Below are 13,658 nucleotides of genomic sequence, written 5' to 3'. Positions count from 1 at the left end.
TGGTCTTTTCTGAGTGGTATTCAAGTGAGGTGTCTTGCCAGCGCTTGCCACTCCAATGCGTTCTGTGGGTGTTTTTTTTTTTTTTAAATGAGATAACAGACCAAAAAATCACACTTCATCTCACAGCAACAAGGTGACTGTGCAGACACCCTACCTTAAAGCCAAGCCTATAAGGAGACAGGCAACCACACAGATTGAACTTGTCTGTTCTGGTAGTCGCGTCATTCACTGGTGCCAGATGACAAAGAATAAAAGAATAAATCCTGCAGTGGTGAAGCCGCCAGTAATTGTATGGTGGCTTAAGGAGTAAGTCAACTACGTTCAGACGTTCTTGGGCTCCTCTGATCCTTGATAAGCAGTCTCCCTTTTTTCCAGCCAGAATTTGGTTGTTTCTGAACTCTGCCTACAGGTCTGACTGGTGCAATGTTCGATGTGAACTGGTACTCTAACTTGGCCCTGTGTTAGGCTATGTAACCAGGAAAGGTGATGGAAAACACAGAAAATGGACTAGATTAGTTTGACCCATTGGAGTGGAAACACACTCCAGAAAAAGGAAGGACTAAGCTGGTGACCGCCACTCATTAAATACACATTGAGGTTTCAGGAAGGGTGGCTTGAAAGGCATGGTGGGTCTGAGATGGGTAGAGCAAGCTTACACGAAGGCAACTATTTTGTGAAAATGTCAAATGGGGTTCAAATTAATTCCTCCCAGTTGCTAGTCCTTTTGTGAATCACTCACACTTTGACTCACACACTCTCCATATAACTCCCATACCTAAAGAAGGAAAGGAACCCACGTTATGGCCACTAGACTGTTTTTATTTGGGAAAGTGAGTAGGCAGCTTACTCATTGGGTGGGTTACAAGTTTAAAAACCTGTGCTCCTATACTAGACTTGTTCAATCCGTACTCAATCATAAGGGATCATAACCCTGATATGGGAGGTCCACTTTGGTTGTTGCTTTCACATCAAAGCAGAGTTCTAATGCCAACAGAATACAAAAAAACGACATCAGGCACCCCTAGTTGGCTTGTGATTATTCAGTCGACTGGAGAAAAACTGAGTAGTCGTGAAAACAGTTACAAGGTAATACTCCACACCTTTACAAGGATACGTAGTGAACTTTTGTCCCAAAAAATCAGTATGTTTTAGTTTTGCATATACTACTGCTATTACCTTTTTGCTCCTTAACGGCTTGGGTGGCACTGTTAGGAACTACATCCGCTTTCAGCATGGTAGAATTAGCTTTTTAAGTTCTCTCGCCCGACGCCCGGGACATCTTGTTTGGGGTCAAGGGCAACAAGTTTTTATGTTTACTTTGTCCTTGGGACAAGTAAGCCCAAACCTCTGCAGCACAAACCCTTTGGTTGCCTGTTTACAGAGAGTGGAACTCTCTGCAGTTGAGGTAATGTGTTTCCAAAAGATAATGCTGTTCGAACTTGTATTTATGGTTCATTATTTGAAAGCCTTCATTATTAGGGTGAGTGCTGTAAATAAATGTTTTAAGGTCACACTTCACTACTGACGTTGGTTCCAGTACAAAAAAAAAACGTGTATACACATGTTTGAAAAGTTTAGGCTATGAGGCTAAGTATAATGCTCCCAGAATGCTCTTTGATTAGATGCAAATGAAGTGTCATTTAGTAAAATGTTTTGATGCATGCTAGTATTTCCCAAAAATATTTCTAAGGGAAAATCAGTGTAACCATTTTCAAGACGATTATGGGAAGCATGAAAATAAACAAACACTGACAAAGCCAACTGATCTGACATATTTTTATAAGTCTTTTAGTTTCATCAATGCGTGTCTTGTTTTGACATGGCTTTTGTAACACTTTATTGTTGTGGGAGCTACCAGGCCCTCAACATTGTAACAAACACTGGCAAAACCCCCCCAAAACGTTTTTGAACTCTAAAAGCACACGTTGCCACCAGTGGCATAACAAAGGCCCCGCAGCCGCGTTCCAGGGGGCCCCTTCAGCACAGCTTCTGCCCTGAGTGAGTCTGTATAGGGGGCTCCTCCATGTTCTTTGCAAAGGGGCACCCTCCAGTTTTGTTACGTCACTGATTGCCACTGTAGTTCCTGACACTGAACAAAACTACTTTGTGTGCCAATATGCTCCTTGTGGAAGAGCAGAATGCAATCACTCACAGTAAAGCCAGCCAAAAGAGAGAGAAATAGAAGTTTAATAAAAACAAAATGTCTTTGTTAACACCAGACCTAATTAGGGACCAAGACCCACATGTAGATAGCTTTTTGCATGTCGCAAACAGCGACTTTCGCTGTGTGCGACGTGCAAAAAGCACATTGCGATGCACAAACCCAGTTTTGCGATTCGGTAACCTGGGTACCGAATCGCAAAACGGGTTTGCGACTCGCAATTAGGAAGGGGTGTTCCCTTCCTAATTGCGACTTGCAGTGGAATGTAGGATTGCTCTGCGAACGCGGGCGCAAACCAATCGCAGTTTGCACCCATTTCAAATGGGTGCTAACACTTTCGCAAAAGCGAAGGGGTCCCTATGGGACCCCTTCCCCATTGTGAATGTCACTGTAAACATTTTTTCAGAGCAGGCAGTGGTCAGGGACACCATCCTACATTCGGATTTGCGACTCGCAAATTGCGACTTGCTCTGACTCACAATTTGCGGGTCGCAAATCTGAACCTACCTACATGTGGCCCCAGATTCTTAAAGAAAGCCACAAAAGTGCACCCATGGTATATGTCGTACCCCTATAAAATATTTGTGAATTGTATTTTAGCATGGGTAAATACGCATGTGTAGATTTGCTCATGTGAAAATCTATTGAGCATTTGCAAGTTCATTTTCCCTCCAGCCACTTTCTTCCCAACCTTGGAAGAAGTTCTAATTCTGCCATTGTCAGGAGTAAATGTCCAACGTTTCTTATTATGGGAAAATATTAGAGAGAAGCTGGTGAAAATCTTTAAAACATGCAGGTTAGTAGGTTTGCAGACTCAAAGGCATTCCAGCCGTGGAACTATTGCTTACTGCTTCCTCCAGCCCCAGTATGCAGATCTGCAGAAATGTGGCAAAATAAGGAAATTGTTACAGTAGGGATTGAAACTGCAAGTATTCAAGCCCTACTATGGTAGTAGCCCTGGCATAATCAGAGAGGTTATTATCAGAGCTCTTACATAATAAGATTGCTGCCATAATTTGGCGCCACACTACATGGCACCAAAGGGACAAGTAGATCATTTTACAGGACAAGTAGATTTGAGAAGCAACCTGTCCCCTGGACAAGTAGATATTTTAATAAATTCCACACCCCTGCACCAGGGTAGTACACTGATGATCATTCCATCAATCAACATATTATACTGAGAGCTTTGAATTTTCTATTGGTACGAGCTTTAGATCAGTTACTTGAAACCATAAATGTCCATCAGTACTTATGTTTTTCATTTATACATTAGGTGGTATCCCAGGCAGGAGGGCCATGGCATACTCACTATTGGGACACCCCTCCCTCCACCTGATGACCTATGTACATCATAAAGTGCTCCTTCAAAACAGACTTTATTTTGCCATTCTTGTTGGTAAAAATAGTGTGCCACATGGCAATGGTCTTGCTATTACGATGAATTGTACGCCCTACCTACCACACTTCTCTTTGCATTTTGAAGATTGCTTCGCTATTTTTCTAAGATTGCTCTTTCCCAATAGTAATAACATCCACAGATTTCGGACGCTGTCTATGAATGATAACACAGAATCTGGCGTAATTGACCCTTCCTGTGTCAAGTGTAGACTGAAGAATCTGACCTCCTCATTGAATCAAGGAAAAAAACTGCTAGACACCAGGGATCTTTTTTTAATTTTTAATTTATTTTTTATTGTTTTCATGTGGGAGCGACCCCTTAGGCAATGGTCGCCGCGGGGGGGCTGTTTGGGGGCAAATTGTTTTTAGGTAATTTCTGCCCCTCCTGGGGGCAGACCGGCCTACTTTTATTAGGCCAAAGGCCAGAAACCACTTAGGCACCAGGGATTGTTGTGTGTGTTTTGTTTGGAGGGGGGGGGGGGAGGAGAGGCAGCACTCCCCATGGGGGCATATTACTGTTCACCATATTACTGTTCACCATAGATTGGCCTATTTTTGGAAGGCAGAAGGCCCATAAGGGAAGATTTGTTTAAAAAAAAAAGAGGGTGGGGGTATGGCCATACCTTCACCCCAAATAAATGGGGCCAAAGTTGTTCTGCCCACCGGTAGGCAGATGGGGCAATTAACGCTGATTCACTCCCGGGGTGGGTGGGAGGGGAACAAACTAGACACCACAGAATTAAAAAAGTATATATGTATAGTGGGGTGATGACTACCAACCAGAATGGGCATGGTTATGCCCCACCCCAACTCAAGGGGGTTACAGCCTTTCAGCTCTCCCCCAGCACACTAAAACATCTTCTCCCACATCAAGAAAAAGGACATTTTGATTTTTTTTTTTTTTTTTTTTTTTGTGTTTTGGTTTTACATTTGAGCCATAAGAGCTTGTCTGACACTCAAAATCAACCCACTTGGAAAGGTGAGGGCTGCACTTCTTATACTTTGGTGCGCTGCCATGTAGAAAAATCTACAAGACCATGACACATCTGAAAATTAATATCTGGGTGAGTCCAGGGTGGTGTGCTTCACATGCACCCGCACCATTTTCTTACCCACAATGCCCTGCGAACCTCCAACTTTGCTGGAAATCACGCATTTTCCCCATATGTTTGTGCTGGAACCCTCCGGAATCTGCAGGCATCCACAAAATTCCTACCACCCAGGATTGTCTCAACTATTTCTCGATAAAAATTCTGCCTCCCTTGTCAGCCTAAAAGTTTTTTTTTCAAACTGCCCTTTTGGACCCGCCTTGTTTCCCCCTCAATTTCAACAGGTTTTTGGCTCTTTCCTGTCACAGGCATTTGGCCCACCTACACAAGTGAGGTATCCTCTTTACCGGGAGACTGAGGGGAACGTTGGGTGGTAGGAAATTCGTCCCAGTGCGGTGATCCCAGACAGAAATGTGGGGAAAATGTGTGGGGGGGTGTGTGTGTGTGTGTGTGTGTGTGTATGTGTGTGTATATATAATTTTTTTTTTAGGTTTAGAGCTAAATTTGAGGTTTGCTGAGGATTTTGGGTGAGAAAACACTGGGGGATCCACGCAAGACACACCTCCCTGGACTCCCTCAAGTGTTTAGTTTTCAGAAATGTTTAGGTTTGGTAGGTTTCCCCTATATGGCTGCTGAGTCCAGGACCAAAAACCCTGCCCCCCCCCCCCCCCCCCCCCAAACTCCCTTGCAAAAACAGGTTGTTTTGTATTTGATAATTTGTGTCCACGTTGTGTTTTGAGGCATTTCCTTTCGTGGGCACTAGCCCTACCCACACAAATGAGGTACCATTTTTATTGGGAGAACACTGGGTGGAAGGAAATCTGTGGTTTCTCTCAGATTCCAGAACTTTCTATCTCCTGGTGAGAGCCCCACCACAAGTCACCCCATCCTGGATTCCCCTAGGTGTCTCGTTTTCATAAAGTCACAGGTTTGGTAGGTTTCCCTAGGTGCCAGCTAAGCTAGAGGCTAAAATCCACAGCTAGGCACTTTGCAAAACACACGTCCGATTTCATTGTAAAAAATGTGATGTGTCTATATGTTGCATTCCCTGTTGCGGGCATTAGGCCTACCCATGCAAGTGAGGTACAATTTTTATCGGGAAACTTGGGGGGAACTCAGAACAAGTGTTATTGCCCCTTTTCTTTCTCTACATTTTTGCTAGTATGGGGACCCCAGAATTCAGAGATGTGCAAATAACCACTGCTTCTCAAAACCTTATCTTGTGCCCATTTTGGAAATAAAAAAGTTTCTATGATACCTATTTTTAACTCTTTATATTTCAGCAAATGAATTGCTGTATACCTGGTATAGAAAGAAAACCCATTGCAAGGTGCAGCTCATTTATTGGCTCTGGGTACCTAGGCTTCTTGATGAACCCACAAGCCCTATATATCCTCGCAACCAGAAGAGTCCAGCAGACATAACGGTATATTGCTTTAGAACATCTGACATTGCAGGAAAAAGTTAGAGTAAAATGTTGAGAAAAATTGTTGGGGTTTTTCACCTCCATTTCAATTTTTTTTTTATTTCAGCTGTTAGTTTCTGTAGAAAAAGTTTGTAGGATCTACACATATGACCCCCTGCTGAATTTAGAATTTTGTCTACTTTTCAGAAATGTTTAGCTTTCCGGGATCCAGCCATTTCTGTCACTAACTGGAAGTAGGCTAAAAGCACAAAAAATAGTAAAAATGGGGTATGTCCCAGTAAAATGCCAAAAGTGTGTGTGGGGGGGGGGGGGCGGGGCAGGCAGGGGAGGAGAGGCCTGGCAGCGAAAGGATTAAAGTGCCAGTTTAAATACAGCTCTATAATTTGGGCTAATCAAATAGTATAAAGAAGCTTTTCCCAGGTTGGTTGTTTATTATTTGGTATCACTTTTTTGCACCTCGTTCTATTAGCATAAGACTTAATTGTTTCAACTAGTTATATCGGGGATGTCCATGCAGCCCCATGATTAAGGTATTTGAGGCTAAAATTGGGACACTTTGCAATGTTGTGTTGTCACTTTGATGCCTTAGTATACTCACAGTTTGGATTGTGTAGGATGTCAGATGCTGTGAAAACTATTAAATGTTAATCGTGAACCCCTCCGTGCTTAATGTGCTTGGAACTCTGCATTTCAAAACGAGTGGAAGTGGCTTCCATTCCTAGTTTTAATCTACTATAGGAGAATTCAGGTCGCGCTTTGGGAGGGTTGATTTGTCAAGAGTTGTTACCATAATCAGCCATAAAGTGCATGATTGTTAGCTACTAGTTACAGAAATATGAGCCTTAGAGTTGGTGTTTTCAAGCAAAGACAAGTGCAGAGAAATTCAAAGCCATGGTTCAGGGCAGAATATTGAATGTTAAATTTGAGAAGAACATGTAATAATTGGGGAAACTGAAAATAGTTGGTCGGTTAGCTAGATACAATGGCCCTTTCAAATCTCAAAGATACATTTCCTTCAGTCTTTTGCCAATTTCTATATCCGATTTTATCAAATTAAGACTCCAGCTAGTAGACGTTTAGGAATCTGCAGCATAATGTGAAGACTTTGGATACGAATAACCGATTGGGATGTGTCTGATTTTTCATCCTTGGCGTGGTCTCCCTTAACTTTTTGCCTCTGTTTCCCAGGTTGTTGTTGTGTGCTGGATTCTGTTTTTGCTGTTTTTGTTCCTCTGGGCACTTTACCACTGCTAACCAGTGCTAAAATGCAAATGCTCCTATACAAAATGTGTATGTAATTGGTTTATCCATGATTGTCATATTTGATGTACTGGTAAGCCCCTAGTAAAGTGCACTAGAGGTGTCCAGGGCCTGTAAATCAAATGCTACCAGTGGGCCTGCAGCACTTGTTGTGCCACCCACATAAGTAGGTCTGTAATCATGTCTCAGACCTGCCACTGCAGTGTCTGTGTGCAGTTTTAAACTGTAAATTTGACTTGGCAAGTGTACCCACTTGCCAGGCCTTAACCTTCCCTTTTCTTACATGTAAGACACCCCTAAGGTAGGTCCTAGGTAGCCCAAAGGGCAGGGTGCAGTGTATGGATAAGGTAGGACATAAAGTCATATGTTTTATATGTCCTGACAGTGAAATACTGCTAAATTCGTTTTTCACTATTTCAAGGCCTGTCCCTTTCATAGGTTAACATGGGTGCTACCTTTGAATCTGATTAAAGTGTAGATTCCCTTTGGGAGCGGATAGACATGTGGAGTTTGGGGTCTCTGTGCTCACAATTTAAAAATACATCTTTTAGTAAAGTTGATTTTAAGATTGTGTGTTTGAAAATGCCACTTTTAGAAAGTGAGCATTTTCTTGCTTAAACCATTTCTGTTACTCTGCCTGTTTGTGGATTCCTTGTCTGGGTCAGTTTGACAGTTGGGCAGGTTGCACCTCTCACTAGACAGTGACACAAAGGGAGCTGGGCTTTAGCCTGCATATCCTGATGAACCATCTGTGCTAGGAGGGAGGGAATGAGTGGTCACTCACACCTGAAAAGGTTGTGCCTGCCCTCACACAAGGAAGTCTCCAACCCCCTGGTGTGTCTGGGGCCTGGGCAAGGCAGGATTTCACAAACAAGCGAGACTTTTCTTTGAAGTAAGCCTACTTCAAAGGGCAAAATGGGTATAAGAAGGGCACCCAAAACCACAGACTTTAGAACACTTTTGGAAACCAAGAGGAACCTTTGCCTGGAGAAGAGCTGAAGAGCTGCTCTGCCTGTGACTGTGCTTTGTGGAGCCCTCCCGCAGTTGCTGTTTCTGCCTGTGCTAGAGGACAAAGACTGAACTTTGTGTACCTTCCTTCTTGTGAAGAACTCTCCAAGGGCTTGTTTTAGAGCTTGTCTCCTGTTGTTTGAAGTCTCAGGGACATCAAAGACTTCTCTCTGCCAACACATGGAACATCTGCTGAGACTACTACTCTGCCAAGTGGTGCCCATCCAGTTCCTGGAACCCTGGAAGCAGAAGTTGGCAGCCCAAGAGTGAGACATCCACACACTGTCTGCCGTGCAGGGAAAAGATCAACGCGACTCCGATCTGCGTCTGAAAATCGACGCAGCACCAGCTTTGTGGCAAAAAATCGATGCTCGCCTGCAACGCGACCGGAAGATCGACGCCCGTGGCTGGAGAAACAAAGCGTAGCTTCGCTGACGGAGGCTGGTGAGATCACAACCCATGCTGTGTGGTTTTTGAATCATCGTGCAGCTGGATTTCCGACGCAAACACTGTTGGGCGTGTAAAAACGACGCAAGGCCTACCCAGACCTGATGGTGCTGACCGGATCGACGCATCGCTTTCCTGTAGAGAGCATTATTGTTGCACCCTGACCTGACCAAAGGAGAAACTACGTAAGGTCTAGCTTGTGAGTGAAATTGACGCACCACAAGCCCTTTTGGACGCACACGCACCTGTGCGTGGTTATTTTTGACGCACCCAGGATACATTTTCACGCTAACAGCGTTAGCATTGTGTTTAAAATTACAAGAAGACTCTTTTTGCTTTTTAATGGATAGCTTAACTTGTGTATTGTGGATTTGTCATTTTGTTCTTGTTTTGTTTAGATAAATATTTTCTATTTTTCTACACCTGTTGTCATTTTGTAGTGTTTTCATTAAGTTACTGTGTGTGTTGGTACAAACACTTCACACCTAGCACTCTGAAGTTAAGCCTGCCTGCTCGTGCCAACCTACCAAGGGGGTGATCGGGGATTAGCTGGGGGTGATTCTCTTTTACCCTGACTAGAGTGAGGGTCCTTGCTTGGACAGGGGGTAACCTGACTGCTAACCAAAGACCACATTTCTAACAGGATGCTGTTGTGAAGTAAATCAAGAAACGTTATTACATTTTATCACCATATGGTCGGGTGGGAAGCTGCTCTGTGATGTTTTCCCTGAGCGCAATTTTCATAAAACGAAGATCAAAAGCTGTGGTAACACAATTGATATGAACTCAGTAACCTATCTTATTTGTTTGCCTAAGTCTCAACTTTTTTTTTTTTTTTACTTTGGCACCGCACCTATTGAAAGCAAGTTCCGGGAAACAGGTCACAGACTGGGTATCTATAAAGGTTGACCTAAGTTGTGTAAGTTACAACAACAATATCCTGGGTGAATGGGATTATTAGCGTTTGCACCTTTTTTATAAAAATAAAAATGGGATGAATCTTTACCCTCTGTGGAACCTCTGCCGGCCCGCCGTGTGCAGGGTCTCATCAGGACAATGAACTAGTGAGTTTTTAGTTGAGCTGCATGGTTAAAAATTAGCAACATCTGTGTGGTTGATTTTTGTCTGGCTTTGTGTATTGCGCTGGAGGGGGCACCTTGTGGTATTCTTTCAATGAGTTTCAAGACGTTTCTGCTGCCAACACGGTTCAGTGACGTAATGGGTTGAATTCAGCGCGACTCAAGATTCAGCAGTTCTTTGTCCTATTGAGACCCTAAGCAGGGAGGGGGTCAAAATGTGTCAACACTGGATAACTGGGGACCTAGGGCTCTAAGGAAACTGGACAGAATCCTGAGCACAAAAAGGACATATTGATAAAGGACTTTGCTTCTCCTGTGAACATTACTTCGCCATAGACCCTAGTGCGCTGTCAGTAATATAGTACGGTCCTTAAGACAACTGACTACGGACACTCACCTTACTGAACACTTTTCCAAACAATTTAACTGGAATAAACTGTTTTTAATATCAATGTTGATGTTTTTTTAAATCGCTCACCGAACCATTGGTATTGCGTTAGTCATATTTAAGCATATGATTGGTTTGAATTCACATACTACATTGATTGGCTTACAGAGTTGCTGCCTGTCCCTAATGATTGATCAATGTGTATGCTTTTTAAGATATCAGAATGAACTGTCTTAAATACAAGTAATTATTTTTTTGTTTGATTTTTCTGCTCATTATATCGTCTTGATCGATGTGGAAAAATACAATCCATGCTTTTAAACAACCATAATAGTAATATATTGCTGCTTTTTAAAAAACAATTTTTTATTTTAAAGCCAGGAATATATAGCATCTGCTTTTGGAGACCCTGCATAGGTTGGTCGATACTGGTGTACAGATTCTCGGAGACTTTCAAAAACTAGATCCTACTGTGGGCCTTCAGGTGCTTATCAAAAGTGCACAATTTGGGGAAATGTGGCACAGTTATTGAGAAAGTCCCTTAGCCGCTGCAAGCCATAGGCTCTCTCTCTGATGCCCCCCGTCCCTCCCCCCGCACATACATGTAAAGCCTCATTCACAGGAGACAAATGTGCTTGGGTGAGGAACAGATAGGCAGCATCAGGATCTCCTTCAACTGGAGCTTTGACCAGCGGCTGAAGCTCATTTTAGCCCTTACCATAGAATGATGCCGGCTAGGCAGAGAATCCATTTGCCAGCAATATACTGAATTAGGGTATTAGAAATGTGTGAAAAGGTGCATGCTGTTGATATTCTTACTCTAGATGTTCGATTGGTCTTGTGCTCTTACCCTTCATTTATGTTTTCATTACAGAAGCAATAAATGTGATACTAACATACAGTGAGAGTGCTGGAGAACTTCTGAAGCGTAAAAAGGTTAATCGGGACTGTATTTTTAAGTACTTGGCAAAGCACAATGTTGTAGTACCACCTTCGTCTGAAAAATACCAGCTCATCCAGAGGACATTGGAACACTGGAAAGCGGCAGAGAGCATTGCAAAACCAGTGACACAGGTAATCCCAGACAACGGATTAAATGTATTCTTGTTCTTTACGTGTGGTCACTCAAATAAAAATGATTACTGGACTTGGTTCGGGGTAGTACTGTTTTAATTTCATTTGTAACTCATGGACTTGTAAGCGTGAAGTTGAACTGGGTTCACCTGAGGGATATGCAGGAGGTAGATGGTGTGGAAGCAAGCAAATGAAAAGAAAAACACTTCCCTTCCTAATTGGCAAGTGCAGCACATATACAGAGTTTTCTCTTGATAATGTGTGTATTAACTGGGAGATGCTGTATAATGGTTAGTGAGGCATGGGAGAATGTGATGTTAAGAATGTTAAGTATGCTGGGTGTCAGCTTGGAATCAATTGTAGTTGATGAAGGATGCACCCGAAACTAGGCTTGTGCTGCTTATACTGAAACTTTGGAGGGGAGGAGGTCATCTAATAAAGAGGTTCCTTTACCCTATTGTGTTTCATAGCCTGTTTCAGGGAAGACATCTTTTGCTGACCATACATTTTGCTGATAAGTTAATTATGAGAACACTCTATGAAGAAATGTGTGAAACATAGGAAGGCTATCCCAGGCTGAGGTGGCTGGACCATAATGGGGATTGTACTTGTGATGTTAAGTGTCTAGTCATGAAAGGCAAGGCCTCAAGTTTCTTTCGAGCTGTTTGAGCATCTGATGCCTGGCAGGAGGTGTCCATAGTTGTCTGATGTATGCCATCCAACAGTATTTCAGAACTAGAACTTTTTAAAGCAGCATCCATCTAGGTACAGTGGCACAGATTTAGTTGCATCTTTCTTTGCACAGCACTGGCTTTTAGTAATGCGTTGGTGTATGTTTCTAGCAATGCCTTCAATAAACATTAGAGGCAACTTCAGAGGAAGGTGACCAAAGTTGGAATAATGTGTGCAGTATGAAGCCAAATATTCTGTGGTAATCATTTGTTTTGATGTGTGTGTGTGTGTGTGTGGTGGGGGGGAGTTGAAGGGGGAGTGGGGGCTGCAAAAGCCGTTTGAGTGTGGCTACATGTTTTCCTTGATGTTGAACATGGAGTTGTCAATTTGGCCAGTCTGCATGTCTGGTGTCCCTGGTATGCTGGATATGTGTAAATAAGTATGTGTTTGTGTGTGAAAGGGGGACACTCACCAAAGTACGCCTGAGAGTTAAGTAGATGCTGTCTGCATTCTGGACTAGGGAAGTCAGCAACTCCACTGTGCCCTTAACTAAGATAAACAGTTGTTCTTAGTGAGGGGATATTTTGAGCATTCCTTATTCAATAAGAGCAGACTAGTCCTTCTGAAGGCTACTGAAGATTTCCAGGCAGCCTCTTCTAAAGTTCTGTTGGACTGAATATCTATGGTTGCTTTCAGTTTTATACTAACCAAGATCTGACCTTCATTGTTGTGACCCCAGCACTTAGGAAAAATTGACATTAGCTTCTGGGCACAGCCTTTGATTGCTGCACTACAGGACAGTGATCTGGAAAAGAGAAACCTTTCCCCTGCCCGATCCAGAGGTGTTAGAACTTGAGGGGATGACATATTATCGCTGTAGATGAGTTTAGGTTATATATTTCCCTGGAGGTTCCTTCTTTGTCGCTTCACTTGTTGTCACAGAGCACCAAAGTAATAAAAATCAGACACTAGTCCCAATGTACAAAATTTCTGAGAAAGCAAGAAAGTTGTTGTAGGAAAGTACCATCTTGCCTGGCATGTTACCCCCATTTTCACTGTATGCATGTTTGTTTTTGCACTTGTGTCACTGGGATCCTGCTAGGCAGGACCCCAGTGCTCATAGTGTATGCGCTGTATGTGTTACCTGTGTGGTGCCTAACTGTATCACTGAGGCTCTGCTAACCAGAACCTCCGTGTTTATGCTCTCTCTGCTTTCTAAAATTGTCACTGCAGGCTAGTGACTAATTTTACTAATTCTCATTGGCACACTGGTACACCCATATAATTCCCTTGTATATGGTACTTGGGTACCCAGGGTATTGGGGTTCCAGGAGATCCCTATGGGCTGCAGCATTTCTGTTGCCACCGATAGGGAGCTCAGACAATTCTTACTCAGGACTGCCACTGCAGCCTGAGTGAAATAATTTCCACGTTATTCCACAGCCATTTTTCACTGCACATAAGTAACTTATAAGTCACCTATATGTCTAACCCTCACTTGGTGAAGGTTAGGTGCCAAGTTACATAGTGTGTGGCACTCTGGCACTAGCCAAGGTACCCCCACATCGTTCAGGGCAAATTTCCCGAACTTTGTGAGTGTGGGGACACCATTACACGCGTGCACTGCACATAGGTCACTACCTATGTGTAGCGTCACCATGGTAACTCCGAACATGGCTATGTAACATGTCTA

At 43.1% G+C, this 13,658-nt stretch overlaps 1 protein-coding gene across 1 annotated transcript in view; it reads left to right on the top strand.

Annotated features, from left to right (window-relative positions):
• The window catches only part of C8H3orf38 (chromosome 8 C3orf38 homolog), a 46,359-nt gene that overhangs the window by 21,206 nt on the left and 11,495 nt on the right, over positions 1-13,658 (top strand). Inside the window, exon 2 of the mRNA XM_069204613.1 lies at positions 11,094-11,293. Within this exon, the coding sequence (XP_069060714.1) occupies positions 11,094-11,293 (200 nt within the window). The remainder of the gene's footprint in view (positions 1-11,093; positions 11,294-13,658) is intronic.

The sequence above is a fragment of the Pleurodeles waltl genome, chromosome 8 (genome assembly GCF_031143425.1).
Source record: "Pleurodeles waltl isolate 20211129_DDA chromosome 8, aPleWal1.hap1.20221129, whole genome shotgun sequence".
Classification (NCBI taxonomy): Eukaryota; Metazoa; Chordata; class Amphibia; order Caudata; family Salamandridae; genus Pleurodeles; species Pleurodeles waltl.
Note: the sequence above shows the minus strand (reverse complement) of the source record. Positions and strands in the feature narration are given on the sequence as shown.